Here is a 14848-nt window from a genome sequence, read left to right on the forward strand (position 1 = left end):
TGAAACTATTGAAGAAAGACTGACCTTTGGATGAGGAGAGGTCTGAATATTTTTTCCTTCTATATATAAAAGTAAAAGATTCTATAAATTTTTGTTTAAAAAAATAGAAAAAAGAAAAATTTAAAAGACATGGTAATGATTGTAAGACATTTGAAAAATGGAAAAAGGATTAGGTGTTCTTTTTAACTCCAGACAGCTGTCCTAATAGTTAAAGGCATCTGTTAAAGGAAAATGATGTTATAGAAGAGATTGTGCTTCAGTATGAGGAATTTCTAATAAATTATATGTTTGCTCTTCAATGCATTCACATTAAACTTTAAATGCGTTCTGTGAGTACCTGCTACTTATGAGCAATCACTATACATTCATCATGCTTTTATCCTTAGTGAATGTATTTAACGACTTTTTGACATCAAGTCATGTGACACTTCTGGAGGTCAGGATTTTATTGGAATTATAGTTACACCTAATAGAAAATAAATTAATCTGATGGTCTTAAATATTCCTCTGACCTTTCTGAAAGAGGTTGTAATATTCAGAAGAAAATATAAGTGAATGATAAGTGAGTTTTTTTATAGATGTGCTCATGTTTATTTTGGATTCACCCCTGGACGTGTCATTTCTCAATATGGAAGTTTAATTTTTTTTAATTTAATATCAAAGGTATATTTGAGATTTTCATTTGAAATGCATTGAATATTGAATGTTTTCACTTCATTCACATCAACTCACTAAGAATTTTTCTTACCATTACAGCACAAGGGGAAATTGAGAGTTTCACTTTTCAATAAAGTCTTGGCTTGTGACTGGGTGTAATGAGTGTCACATATAGTAGAGGGCAGGGGGGATATTGTCATGTTCATGGAAATCATCAGTCATTGTGGATCTTGTATTTATATACCCTAAAGATGACCCCTTTCCCTCAGACAAGAGGAGCAGCCTCTATAAATTTGGGATCTTGATAGTCAGCCTTTCTGCTCATTAATATATGAATAGTCAGCAACACCTGGTGATAGAAAAAAGATTAAAGACAGTAGAGATTTCAAAAGACTACTTAAAGAGGACTTTGGCTTAATGAGACATTTTCTGGTGTCACTACATACAGATTAACATTTTTTTAAATCCTTTTAAATATTTATGGAAATGTTTAAACCTGATACCTCAAAGCTAACTATGAAATAGAGAAATGTCATCCTGAGAGAATGTAGCATTTGAGAAAATATTATTTAAGTTTTTACCCATCACACAGTAAATAGTCTTGAAGTAGCATGTGTTAGGCAATTTCTTTTAATCCAACCACTTTTTTTTTTTTTAACATTGAACTGTAGTGTAGAAAAATGTTCTTATAATCAGAATTGGATTAAATACAAAATTCATTTCCAGAAACTAATGGTTACAATTAGGTTTAAATATTTCAGACCTAGCTTTTAAAAGCAAACATTTTAAAGATGAATTTAAAAATTTTAAATGTTAAATATAAAATATATTAATATAGTTCCCAACATAGAAAGGAAAAATATGTTAGAGTCTGCAAGTACAAAACAGAGGGAAAAGCTTCCTTGTGTAGGGCCTCAACCTCTGAATCCAATCAGCAAATTTTAGGAAGGGCGCTAAATATACATTTGCCACCATTGCTCAGTAGAATTAAATAAAACATTTTAAAAGCTATCAAGTTCATACCTTTATACCATATGATCAAATATAGAAAAAAGATAGTTTTTACCAGAATATTTTATTTTTTTACAAGAATATTTTAAAGCACCATGTGATCTTGTGATCCAAGCCTCAAGTAAAATGCTAGTAGGTATTGTGCATCTGTTTGTCTTTTTTTTAAAAAAACATATAATTCAGGTTTGGGTGTGCATACAATAAATGTTCAAAAACTATTTGAATGAAAGAATTGATTTTAATAGAATTAATAACTATATCATGGTTTAGCTTTTCCTTTTTTAAATTAGCTTAATTTCACATTGATAATTTAAATATTTTAATGTCATGTAAGTGCCACTTTTGACTAATATATCACTTTTATTAGAATAACTTATGTCTGAAAAACAAAACACTTATAAATTTTCATTTTTCAACATAACTTCTTACGTAATTCACACTGAATACATAGGATCTTTATGACTACAGTTTGGCAAAATGTAAATGGTATTTTATAGCTGTTTAATTTTTGTTTGACAGCTCACCAGAGGATTCGATTACGTGAAATCCATATAATCTCATCATCTAAACTCCAAAGGACAGTACATGGACAATGCTTTGTCTGATAATAGATGGAAAGAAAGGGAAAAACTGATTTATCTGTCTTTGCCTATTTTATCTCAGCTTGAGGAGGAGGGGGGCAGTTCTCACTGAAATAATTCATGTTCAAACACAATGATTGTCTTAAACAGTTAAAAACAAGCCATGCTGAAAACATAAATTCTGGTTGTAGATTTTGTTTTAATATTGCCATTATTTATCAAACATAAGCTTAGAAAATACATAACTTTTAATTTAAATGTACATTACAGGGTTTTTTTTCCCCACCTCATTCTTTATAGCTAAAAAATAAAAAAAAAAAAAAGGGAAAAGAATTTAGACAGTAACAAGAAATCTGTTTTTCTCTTAAAGGAATTTTAAATTTACAAACAGGTTTATTTGACTGCATGTATTGTCATTTCAGTTGAGGGTGATTATGTCTAAAATACAAATCATAGCTGTGCAGAAACATTGGTTAATTTGGTCACATATATGTAGAGGGACTGATTGTTACAGACTTTATTAATTGTTGTTATATTTTTGATGATTTAAAAAATTTAATGTAAAGTGATTATATAGTCCATTACTTTCCTATTTCAATTGCAACAGAAATTAAGGTTTTTAAAGTACACTTCAGTGCAAGTTCCTTTTTAATCTTTTTCCGATGGTCGACTCACAAAAACCTACTCTGTTTCAAAAGTAGTGAGAGCACAAAATAATGCCATTTGCAGCAACATGAATGGAACCAGAGATTCTCATACTAAGTGAAGTAAGTCAGAAAGGGAAAGACAAATACCATATGATATCACTTATATCTGACATCCAATATATGGCACAAATGAACCTATCTACAGAAAAGAAACAAACTCATGGACTTAGAGAATAGACTTGTGGTTGCCAAGGGGGAGGGGGAGGAAGTGGGATGGACTGGGAGTTTGAGGTTAGTAGTTGAAAACTACTCTTGCATTTGGAGTGGATAAGCAATGAGATCCTGTTGTATAGCACAAGGAACCACATCTACTCATTTGTGATGGAACATGATGGAGGATAATGTGAGAAAAAGAATATATGTGTGTGTGTGTGTGTGTGTGTGTGTGTGTGTGTGTGTATATATACACACACACATATATATATATATATACACACATATATATATATATATATATGACTGAGGTCACTTTGCTATATAGCAAAAATTGACAGAACATTGTAAATCATCTAAAATAGAAAAATTAAAAATCTTTTTTTTTTTTTGTATTTTGTCTTTCTAGGGCCGCACCCACAGCATATGGAGGTTCCCAGGCTAGGGGTCTAATCACAGCTACAGCTACTTGCCTACGTCACAGCCACAGCAATGCCAGATCCAAGCTGTGTCTGTGACCCATACCACAGCTCATGGCAATGCCAGATCCTTAACCCACTGAGCGAGGCCAGGGATGGAACCTGCAACCTCATGGTTCCTAGTTGGATTCGTTTCTGCTGTGCCATGACAGGAACTCTGAAAAATTAAAAATCTTAAAAAAAAATGGTGAGAGCAAATAAGAGGTAATTGGGCATTGTATACATATAGTACTTTGAAATGCACTCAACCCTATGTAGATATTAATATCTAGATTAAAAACAACAATAAATATGTATTAAATACTCTCTAGGCACCAGTTACTTGATACATTTTTATATGGATTATATAGTATTTTTTATTATAGTTATTATATTATATAGAAACTAAAGATTATAAATATTAATACACTTAAAGTCACAGACCCAGTAAATTATGTTTATGGTTCAATGGATTTTTTTCTGTCAAGGCCATTTTTCTCTTTTACATACGCTTTAAACCCCTAAATTATACCGTCATAGTATGTCCATACTCAATCCACCCTTGAAAATAACCTTACTTTAAATTTTATATTTTCTACTCAATTTTATATATGCTATATTATGCACATACCATAGGACACATTTATCAAGATAACTTAAAAAGGACCAAATATTAGAACATATAGAAGCATAATCTGAATGTTATATATTTCCAAATGGGAGATTTTATTAGTCTTAACATCATAATAGTGCCTTAAAGTCCTTTCATGTCTGTACCACATTTTATTTTTTTATCACTCTTTTAAACATATAGAGTATATGCTAATTTTTTCATGAGGAAAATAAGGCACAAGAGAAGAACAGTTCAGTTCCACTTCTCTGGGTGCTTTATCTTTGGACTACTTCTATCATGATGATATTCTATTATTGCAAATCTGTACTATAAATTATACCGTATTACAAGGCTTTAAAGATGTGTAACTGGATAATATAATGCTACCCACATTTGCTGCTTGAATGAAGAAATGTGTGTCCTTCAATATGACACTTTTACATAAATGCAGAGAGATCAGTGAACTGGAAGACAGAATAGTATAAATCACTCAAGTTGGTCAGAAAAAAGGAAAAATAATTTTTACAATGAGGATAGTTTAAGCAACCTCTGAGACATCATTAAGCATGCTAATGTTCACATTATAGGGGCCCCAGAAGGAGATGTGAGAGAGAGAAAGGGACAGAGAATTTATTTGAAGAAATAATAGCTGAAAATATCTGTAACCTAAGAAAGGAAATAGACATCCTGTTCTAGGAAGCACAGAGAGTCCCAAACAAGATGAACTCAAAGGGAGTGGCCTTCAATGTGTCATATATATTCAAAGTGACAAAAGGTAAAAACCTACCACCAAGAATACCCAGCAAGGCTATTGTTCAGATTTGAAGAAGAGATAGAGTTTCATAGATAAGCAAATTCTAAAAGATTTCAAACTATTAAATTTGCTTTATGAGAAATGTTGAAAAGACTTCTCTAAGTGGAAAAGAAAAGACTACAACAGAAACATTTAAATTACAAAAGAAAAGTCTCATTGGTAAAGGCAAACATATAGTAAAGTAGTAGATCAGTTCCTTATAAAGTGGGTAGGAGGGTTAAAAGATAAAGATAATATCAATATTCACAATAACTAATTGAGGGATACATAAAACCAAAAAAGATGTAAAATATGATGACAAAAATTTAAATATGGTAGGGAGGAGTAAAAATGCAGAATTTTTAGAATGCATTTGAACTTAAGAGATCATTAACTTATAATAAACACACACATATATGTTGTCATATATAAACCTCATGGTAACCACCAACCAAAATCCTATAATAGATATACACACAAGCAAAAAAGAAAAAGGAGGAGTTCCCGTTGTGGCGCAGTGGTTGATGAATCCGACTAGGAACCATGAGGTTGCGGGTTCAGTCCCTGCCCTTGCTCAGTGGGTTAACGATCCAGCGTTGCCGTGAGCTGTGGTGTAGGTTACAGACGCGGCTTGGATCCAGCGTTACTATGGCTCTGGCGTGGGCTGGCAGCTACAGCTCTGATTCGACCCCTAGCCTGGGAACCTCCATATGCCATGGGAATGGCCCAATAAATAGCAAAAAGACACAAAAAAAAAAAGAAAGAAAAAGGAATCCAGAAATAACATTGAAGATAGTCATCAAATCACTAGGAAAGAGAGCAAAAGAAGAGGATAGAAACAAAAAGAAACTACACAACTCCTTAACAGTGAACACAGTGGCAATAACTACATACCTATCAATAATTACTTTAAATGTAAATAGATTGCATTCTCAAATCAAAAGACATAGAGTGGCTGAATGGATAAAAACAATGAGATTCATCTATATGCTGCCTAGAAGAGACTAATCTCAGATCTGAAGACACACACAAACAAAGTGAGGGGATGGAAAAAGCTATTCCATGCAAATGGAAACAAAAAGCTGAATTAGCAATACTTATATCAGACAAAATAGACTTTAAACAAAGATTGTAGCAAGAGACAAAGAAGGACATTACATAATGATCAAGGGATCAATCCAATAAGAAAATATAACAATTGTAAATATGTATGCACCCAACATCAGAGTACCTAAATACATATGGCAAATACTAACAAACGTGAAAAGAGAGATTGACAGTAACACAATAAGATTAGGGACTTTTGGGAGTTCCCCTGTGGCGCAGTGGAAATGAATCCAACTAGGAATCACGAGGTCAATCCCTGGCCTCTTTCAGTGGGTTAAGGATCCGGTGTTGCTGTGAGCTGTGGTGTAGGCCAGCAGCTGTAGCTCTGATTAGACCCCTAGCTTGGGAACCTCCATATGCCACTTATGGCCCTGAGAAGTAAAAAAAAAAAAAAAAAAAAAGACTAGGGGATTTTTACACCCTATTTATATCAATGGACAGATCATCCAGACAGAATATCAATAAGGAAACACTGGCCTTAAATGACAGATTATACCAAATGGACTTAATATATAGAGAACATTTCATCCAGAAGTGGCAGAGTACACATTCTTTTCAAGTGCACATGGAACATTATCCAGGACTAGCTAGTCCACAAAACAAGTCTCATTAATTTAAGAAGATTGAAATCATATCAAGTATCTTACCCTATTGCAACACTGATGAGACTAGAAGTCAGTTATGAGAAAAAATTGCAAAAACACAAATATGTGGAGGCTAAACAATATACCACCAAAAAACCAATGTGTCACTGAATTAATCAAAAAGGAAGTTAAAAATAATTTGAGACAATTGAAAATGGAAATACCAGTGATCCAAAATCTATGGAACACAGCAAAAGAAGTTCTAAGAGGGAAGGTTATAGTGATACAAGATTACCTCAGGAAATAAAAATATCAAACAATCTAACCTTATGCCTAAAGGAACTAGTAGAGACAAACAAAACTCAAAATTAGTAGAAGGAAAGAAATCATAAAGATCAGAGAAGAAGTAAATGTAATGGAAACTAAGAAACATTAGAAATGATCATTGAAGCTAAGGGCTGGTTCTTTGAAAAGATAAACAAAATGTATAAACTTTAGCCAGACTCATCAAGAAAATAAGAGAGGGCCCAATAAATAAAATCAGTAATTAAAGGGAAGTTACAACTGACACCACAAAAATGCAAAGAGTTGTATACCAATTAAATGGGCAACTAGAAGAAATGGATAAATTCCTAGGTATGTTCAACTTCCAAAACTGAGTCAGGAAGAAATAAAAAATATGAACACACTGATTACTAGTTATGAAATCAAATCAGTAATTTAAAAACACCTCCAAAATAAAAATGTAGGACCAAATGGCTTCACCAGTGAATTCTACCAAACATTTGAAAATTGACATCGATCCTTCTCAAACTACTTAAAAAATCTGAAGGGAAAGCAATGCTTCTAAACTTGTTCTCTGATGTCAGCATCATCCTGATTCCAGACGCAGATAAAATTACCACAAAAAAAAAGAGAAAATTAAAGGTTAATATCACTGATGAACCTAACTGCAAAAATTCTCAACAAAATATTAGCAAACTGAACTCAACAATACATTAAAAGTATTATATAAAATGATCAAGTGGGATTTATCTTACTGATGCAATGATGGTTCAATATGAAAAAATTAAAATCAGGAATTCCCATTGTGGCTCAGCAGATTACAAACCCGACTAGTATCCATGAGAATGTGAGTTCAATCTCTGGCCTCACTCAGTGGGTTAAGGATCTGGCATTTCCATGGGCTGTGGTATAGGTAGCAGACACATCTTGGATTCCACGTTACTGTGGCTGTGGCATAGGCCAGCAGCTGCAGCTCCTATGCGACCCCTAGCCTGGGAACTTCCATATGCCACAGATGTGGCCCTAAAAATAAAAGTTAAAAAAAAAAATCTGGAGTTCCCGTCGTGGGGCAGTGGTTAACGAATCCGACTAGGAACCATGAGGTTGCAGGTTCGGTCCCTGCCCTTGCTCAGTGGGTTAACGATCCAGCGTTGCTGTGAGCTGTGGTATATGTTGCAGACGCGGCTTGGATCCAGCGTTGCTGTGGCTCTGGCATAGGCCAGTGGCTACAGCTCCGATTCAACCCCTAGCCTGGGAACCTCCATATGCTGTGGGAGCGGCCCAAGAAAATAGCAAAAAGACAAAAAAAAATGTCAGTAGGTGTAGAAGTTTCAGCAAAATTCAACATTTATTTATAGTAAAAACTCTGTCAACAACATGGTGATGGAGGGACTAAACCTCAACGTAATAAAGACCATGTATGACAAATCCACAGCCAACATAATGGTGAAAAGCTGAAAACATTTCCTCCAAGATCAAGATCAAGGATGGCCATTCTTGCCACTTTTATTCAATAATTATTATAAGTCCTTGCCACAGAAATCAGAAAAGAAAAAGAAATTGAAGAAATCCAATTTGGAAAGGAAGAAGTAAAACTGTCACGGTTTGCAGGTGACCTGATACTACATATAGAAAATCCTAAAGACACCACCGAAAAACTATAAGAACTAATAGTTCAGTAAAGTGTCAGGTTATAAAATTAGTGCAAAGAAATCTCTTGTAATTCTATACACCGGCTACAAAATATCTGAAAGAGTAGCTAAGAAAACAACCCCACTTACAATTGCATCATAAAGAGTAAAATATCTAGGAATAAACCTGAGGAAATAAAAGATTTGTACTCAGAGTACTATAAAACATTGATGGAAGGAACTGAAGGTGACATAAACAATGGAAATATATGCCATGCTCATGAATTGGAAGAACTAATAGTTAAAATACTCCTCAAGGCAATCTCAGATTCAGTGCAATCGCTGTCAAAACGCTACAGGTGTTTTTCACACAATTAGAGGAAATTGGCTCTAAAATTTGTATGGAATCACCAAAGATCGCAAATATCCAAACAACCTTGAGAAAGAACAAAGCTCTTTCATGAGGGTATCATGCTTCTCATTTCAAACTATAATACAAAGCTACAGTATTCAAAACAGTATGATACTGGTGCAAAACAGACCTATAAACCAGGTCTGAATAGAGGTTTCAAAATTAAACCACATTTATTTAGTCAATCAACAGAAGCAAGAATATAAATGGGGAAAAGTCTTCCTCTTCAGTGTGTTGATATAACTGTATATCTACATGCAAAATAATCAAACTGGAGTACTTTCTCATACCATATACAAAAATAAATTCAAAATGGATTAAAGACATTATTGTAGGACCTGAAATCATAAAACTCCTAGAAGAAAACAGGCTATCTTCTCCTTAACATCAGTCCTAGCAATATTATTTTGGGGTGTGTCTCCTTAAGCAAGAGAAAAAAAGCAAAAATAAATAAATGTGACTAAATTAAAAAGCTTCTACACAGTGAAGAAAGCTATCAACGAAATAAAAATGCAGCCAACTGAATGGGAGAAGATATTTGCAAATGATATATCTGACAAGGGATTAATATCCAAAATATACAAAGAACTTATATAATTCAACAACAAAATAACAACCCAATTTTTTTAAAAAATGGCCAGAAGACCTGAATAGATGTTTTTTCCATAGAAGACATACGGCCAGCAAACACATGAAAAGATGCTCAACATCACTAATCATCAGGGAAATGCAAATCAAAATCACAATGAGATATCATCTCAGCCCTGTCAGAATGGCTATTATCAAAAAGACAAATAAGCATTGGCAAGGATGTGGAGAAAAGAAAACACTTGTGCTATTAGTGGGATTGTAAATTGGTGCAGCTACTATGGAAAATGATATGGAAGTTCTTCAAAAAATTAAAAATAGAACTGCAATATGATTCAAATGTTCACTGCAGCATCATTTGCAACAGCCAAGGTGTGGAAGCATGCTAAGTGTCCATCATTAGACAAAAGGATAAAGACAAAGTGATATATTTATACAATGGCATATTATACCCATGAACAATGAAATCTTACCATTTGTGACTACATAGATGTGTATCTAGAGGGTATTGTGCTACATGAAGTAAGTCAGAAAGGAAAGACAAGTAACACAGGATCTCACTTAAATGTAGAAGCTGAAAAAAACAAAACAAAAAGTTAAATTAAAACTGACTCAGATATAGAGAGTAAAACAGGCTTTTACCAGAAGAGAGAAGAGTGGGATGGGGGAGGGAGCGGGGAGTAAGCAAAATAGGTGAAAAATAAGTATTTTTCAAATAAAGAAAAATAAATGCAGAGATCTACCATATTCGTGGATCAGACAATTCAATGTTATTAAAGACATCAGTTCTTCACAAATTGATCTATGGATTCAAAGCAATCCCAAATCACAGATTTTCAAGCTTTTTAAAATGAAATTGGCAACCTGGTTGTAAAATTTACATAACAATTCATATAACTTAGAATAGTCAAATTTTGAAAAAGCTATACAGAGTTGGGCAACTCACCCCCACCTTAAGGTTTACAGTATAGTAATCAAGGCAGTGTGATATTGGCACAAGGATAAATACATCAGTGGAACAGATTAAAAAGTCCAAAAATCAGCTCACAAATACACAGTCGATTGATTTTCAGCAAATGTGCCTGAGTAATTCATTGATGGTAATGAATAGGTTTTTTAAGAAATAATATGGAAACAACTGGTTATCCATTTAGAAAATAATGAGACCTTACCAGACATCATGCATAAAAATTAATTTGAGGAGTTCCCGTCGTGGCGCAGTGGTTAACGAATCCGACTAGGAACCATGAGGTTGTGGGTTCGGTCCCTGCCCTTGCTCAGTGGGTTAACGATCCGGCGTTGCTGTGAGCTGTGGTGGAGGTTGCAGACGTGGCTCGGATCCTGCATTGCTGTGGCTCTGGCGTAGGCCGGTGGCTACAGCTCCGATTCAACCCCTAGTCTGGGAACCTCCATATGCCGCGGGAGCAGCCCAAGAAATAGCAACAACAACAACAACAAAAAAAAAAAGACAAAAGACAAAAAAAAATTAATTTGAAACATTTCACTAACAAATACACAGTCAAAACATTAACACTTCAAGAAGAAAGATGGGAGAAAATCTTAGCAATATTAAATCAGACAAAGATTTCTTAGGAAACACAAGGCACAATCTTTTAAAAAGTGAGAAATTAGATTTCCTTGAGAGACAGCTAATAAAATGAAAAGGCATGCCACAAATTGAGAAAAGATAATAAATCAAATAAATATACATGCAAATATTTTTCGTGTGCCTCTACATATCAATATATATGTATGTATCTGTAATATATGTAGATAAGGATATATATCCAGAATATATAAAGAATTACTACAAGTGAATAGCTAAGGATCTCCCAAAGGAAAATAATTCAGATGTTAAATGAACACCCAAGCATAATTTCACAGTCTTGTTTGAAACTACATCAAAATACTTCTAGGAGTTCCCTGGTGGCTCAGCAGGTTGAGAATCCAGTGTTGTCACTGCTCAGGTCTCAGCTGTGGAGTGGGTTCAGTTCTTGGCCCAGGAACTTCTGCATGCCAAAACTGTGGCCAAAAAAAATTCTAAAAAGACTTTTAATTACTAACATGTAAGTATAAAAATTTTGATCTTTAGTATATTTGTAGAGAAAATGGTAGAGTATTTCATTTAAAATTATAATTGAAAATAGCAATATATTGTAATCAGAAGAAAGCGTCAGTTAATTATAGAAGCAAGATAAACAAGACACATCCAAAATAATGAAGTTAAATAATATATAGGAAACTATATCATGGAGATATTTTGTTATTTCTATTTTTAGAAAAATACAAAGTGACTATTAATTTGTTGAACTAGAACCATAGTATTGATCAGGATATGTCATAAGTGACTAGCTGGTAACAAGTGAATGTCTTCTCTGGTTCTTTATTTATATATTTTTTTCTTACAGGGATTAATATCAACAGATAGTTCCCCTTGACCTTTTGTTTCTTTTCTGGGTTTTTTTTGACCTTTTGTTTCTTAAAGCCACATCCTTCCTCATACGATTTCTTTCTCCAATAGAAGTGAACTAATTTACCATCTCTCCTTATTTTAGTTATTCATTTTAAAAACAAAGACAAAAAATCCTTCCCCTTATTTTTCTTATCTGCAGAGTTACAGTAACAGAGCAAAAAATCATTGCCCTTCTATTCACTCACTTAGGGTATGCTATGCCTCAAAATGTTTTTGAAGTAGTTTTCGCATTATAAATAGAACATAAATATGGAAATTATTCTTAAGTTCAGTGGTACAGAAATTTATGAACTTGCTTTCATTTTGTAGGGCATCAAAAATGTTAAAGTACTGTTGAATTGGTAACATCTGTTTTCTCTCCTCCTGAAGTAATAATTTTTTATAGTCCTTTACTTTTTCTCTTTCTTCTCTTTTGTGTTAAGTGTGCAAAAATCACTTTAATTGCTCAGCTAACCTCTCCTTCTACACAGCATACCTTTTAAAGAATGTAGGTGATTTTTATTTATTTATTTAATTATTTATTTATTTATTTATTTATTTATTTATTTATTTATTTATTTTTGAGACTTGATGGATCCTGATGAGATTTGAAGCTTGATTATTTTTTTTTTGAAGCTTGATTAATTTTCTTAGCATTCCTTTTTGCTGGAGAGTCTTAACTATCAGTTTACTTTAACCTTCCTACAGATTTGTTATTGGGCGAGAAAAACCAGGACAAGTGAGTGAGGTTGCCCAGTTGATAAGCCAGACGCTGGAGCAAGAAAGGCGCCAGAGAGAGCTGCTTGAACAGCATTATGCTCAGTATGATGCCGACGATGATGAGGTAGGTCCCACTTGCAAACATTCTTTTTCCTGTGTTTCTTCTCACTACATCCCTACTTGATAAAATTCCCTTTACTGTATGGCAATATGACAGATCTTTGCAGTTTCTTTCTTTCTTTTTTTTTTTTGTCTTTTGTCTTTTTTGTTGTTGTTGTTGCTATTTCTTGGGCTGCTCCCGCGGCATATGGAGGTTCCCAGGCTAGGGGTTGAATCGGAGCTGTAGCCACCGGCCTACGCCAGAGCCACAGCAACGTGGGATCCGAGCCGCGTCTGCAACCTACACCACAGCTCACGGCAATGCTGGATCGTTAACCCACTGAGCAAGGGCAGGGACCGAACCCGCAACCTCATGGTTCCTAGTCGGATTTGTTATCTACTGCGCCACGACGGGAACTCCCCTTTGCAGTTTCTTAAGGACGATGTGTCAACGTTCACCCTCACAGAAAAGAAAGATTACTTGCAATTGTTATTAACTTATCAGTTGAGTAATGGAATCCTATTATGGTATGAAGACTTTGGAATCAAGTCCTTTTTTACTACACTGTTAAGACAAATTCATCAAAACAAAAAATGGTAAAAATACCAAAATGTGAATAGTAGCTATCTTCGTTGTTGGAATTAGATGATTTTATATTTTTTATATTTCTGCTGTATATTTTTTCAGTTTTTTCTAAATTTTCTACAATAAGTATGTAATGCTTTTTCAAAGAAATCAGTAAACATTTTGAGTGAAAACACACGCATATGCATACACAGAAAAGGACTGAAAATTGTTGAGGGTTTTCAGGGGTTTTTTTCCCAGGAAGAGAAAGTTCTTTGGATCTGCTCACTGTGATTTGTGCTAACACAAAGCAGAACAAAGCTTTTCCACGAGCACATATTCCATAGAGTAGGTACATATTGGAATAATTTTGCATCCTGCTCTCTGTGGAAGATCAAGCAAGTGAATAGAAGCTAACCCCCTAGTGAAAACAGCTCTCCAGAACCCTTGTGTGTTTGTAATATAATACAGATGCTGGTCTATTTCTAATGTAAATGCCCCTTGATATAATGGGACAACATACTTTATTACAAACATGTTTAAACACGCATGTGTTTCGTATTGGCATGTCAAAGGATCCATCAGCAAGTTAGCTGCAGTATTTCCATGCTTCATAAACATAGTAAATATTCGGATAAAACAAATATTCTTCTTTATACCACCTGATATAAGGACAGTGCCACTTATTGTGTTCAACTTCTACTCATCTGAATGTATTCTTTTTCCAGAACTATTTTTGGTTTCTAGCCAGGACTAAGTGATGATTAATAAAGAGGCATTCAAATACTTCTCATGTATTTTTAGTATGGAATGTTCTAACCCAAATGTATATTAATTTTTCATCTGTTTGCAGTATAATGAGGATGTATTCTTTCTTAACTATAGTAGAAAAAATTTTAATGGTGCTTCAGTTAACTGTTGATAGAAGAGTAAACATCAGAAATTCTTCATGTGAATGGATTAGTCTCTTAGAATTCTGTTTGGCTGATTTAGTTTTTCATTTACAGAATTCATTTTAAATGAATATTTTTTTCATTATACTGAGATATATATGAAAAAAATTATCTTGGATTTCAAAATTAAAAAAGGATTTCCTCAGATATTTGAACTTTCATCCCCCTAGTTTTCAATTCTCTGCACTAGTATTTTGTGTTTTATCAGAGATACTGATTTACTTTGGCTGCCAGCCTGAATTAGGATTGTTAGAATCATTCTCCATAGGTTTGACTTTCACCTGCTCACTCTGATGGAAAGAATTTGGATCTGAGGTTCAGGGGAGTTCGGGTGACATCAAGTGGTGGAAGGCGAGGAGGGCAAATTTTCCAGTCTCTGTGCACTTAAGTGTCTTGTCTTTAAAGTATAGGTATTGGGCTAAATCTCTAAATTCCTTCCAGTTTCTAATATTCCATGAGCCTATGAAATAAAGCATTAG

General features: G+C 34.0%; 1 protein-coding gene across 2 annotated transcripts in view; it reads left to right on the plus strand.

Annotated features, from left to right (window-relative positions):
- PPP1R9A (protein phosphatase 1 regulatory subunit 9A) overlaps positions 1–14848 on the plus strand; it is a 325008-nt gene that overhangs the window by 213234 nt on the left and 96926 nt on the right. For both annotated transcript variants that reach the window (XM_047752399.1, XM_047752398.1), the window contains exon 6: positions 12741–12876. In XM_047752399.1, the coding sequence (XP_047608355.1) occupies positions 12741–12876 (136 nt within the window). The remainder of the gene's footprint in view (positions 1–12740; positions 12877–14848) is intronic.

The sequence above is a fragment of the Phacochoerus africanus genome, chromosome 11 (genome assembly GCF_016906955.1).
Source record: "Phacochoerus africanus isolate WHEZ1 chromosome 11, ROS_Pafr_v1, whole genome shotgun sequence".
NCBI lineage: Eukaryota > Metazoa > Chordata > Mammalia > Artiodactyla > Suidae > Phacochoerus > Phacochoerus africanus.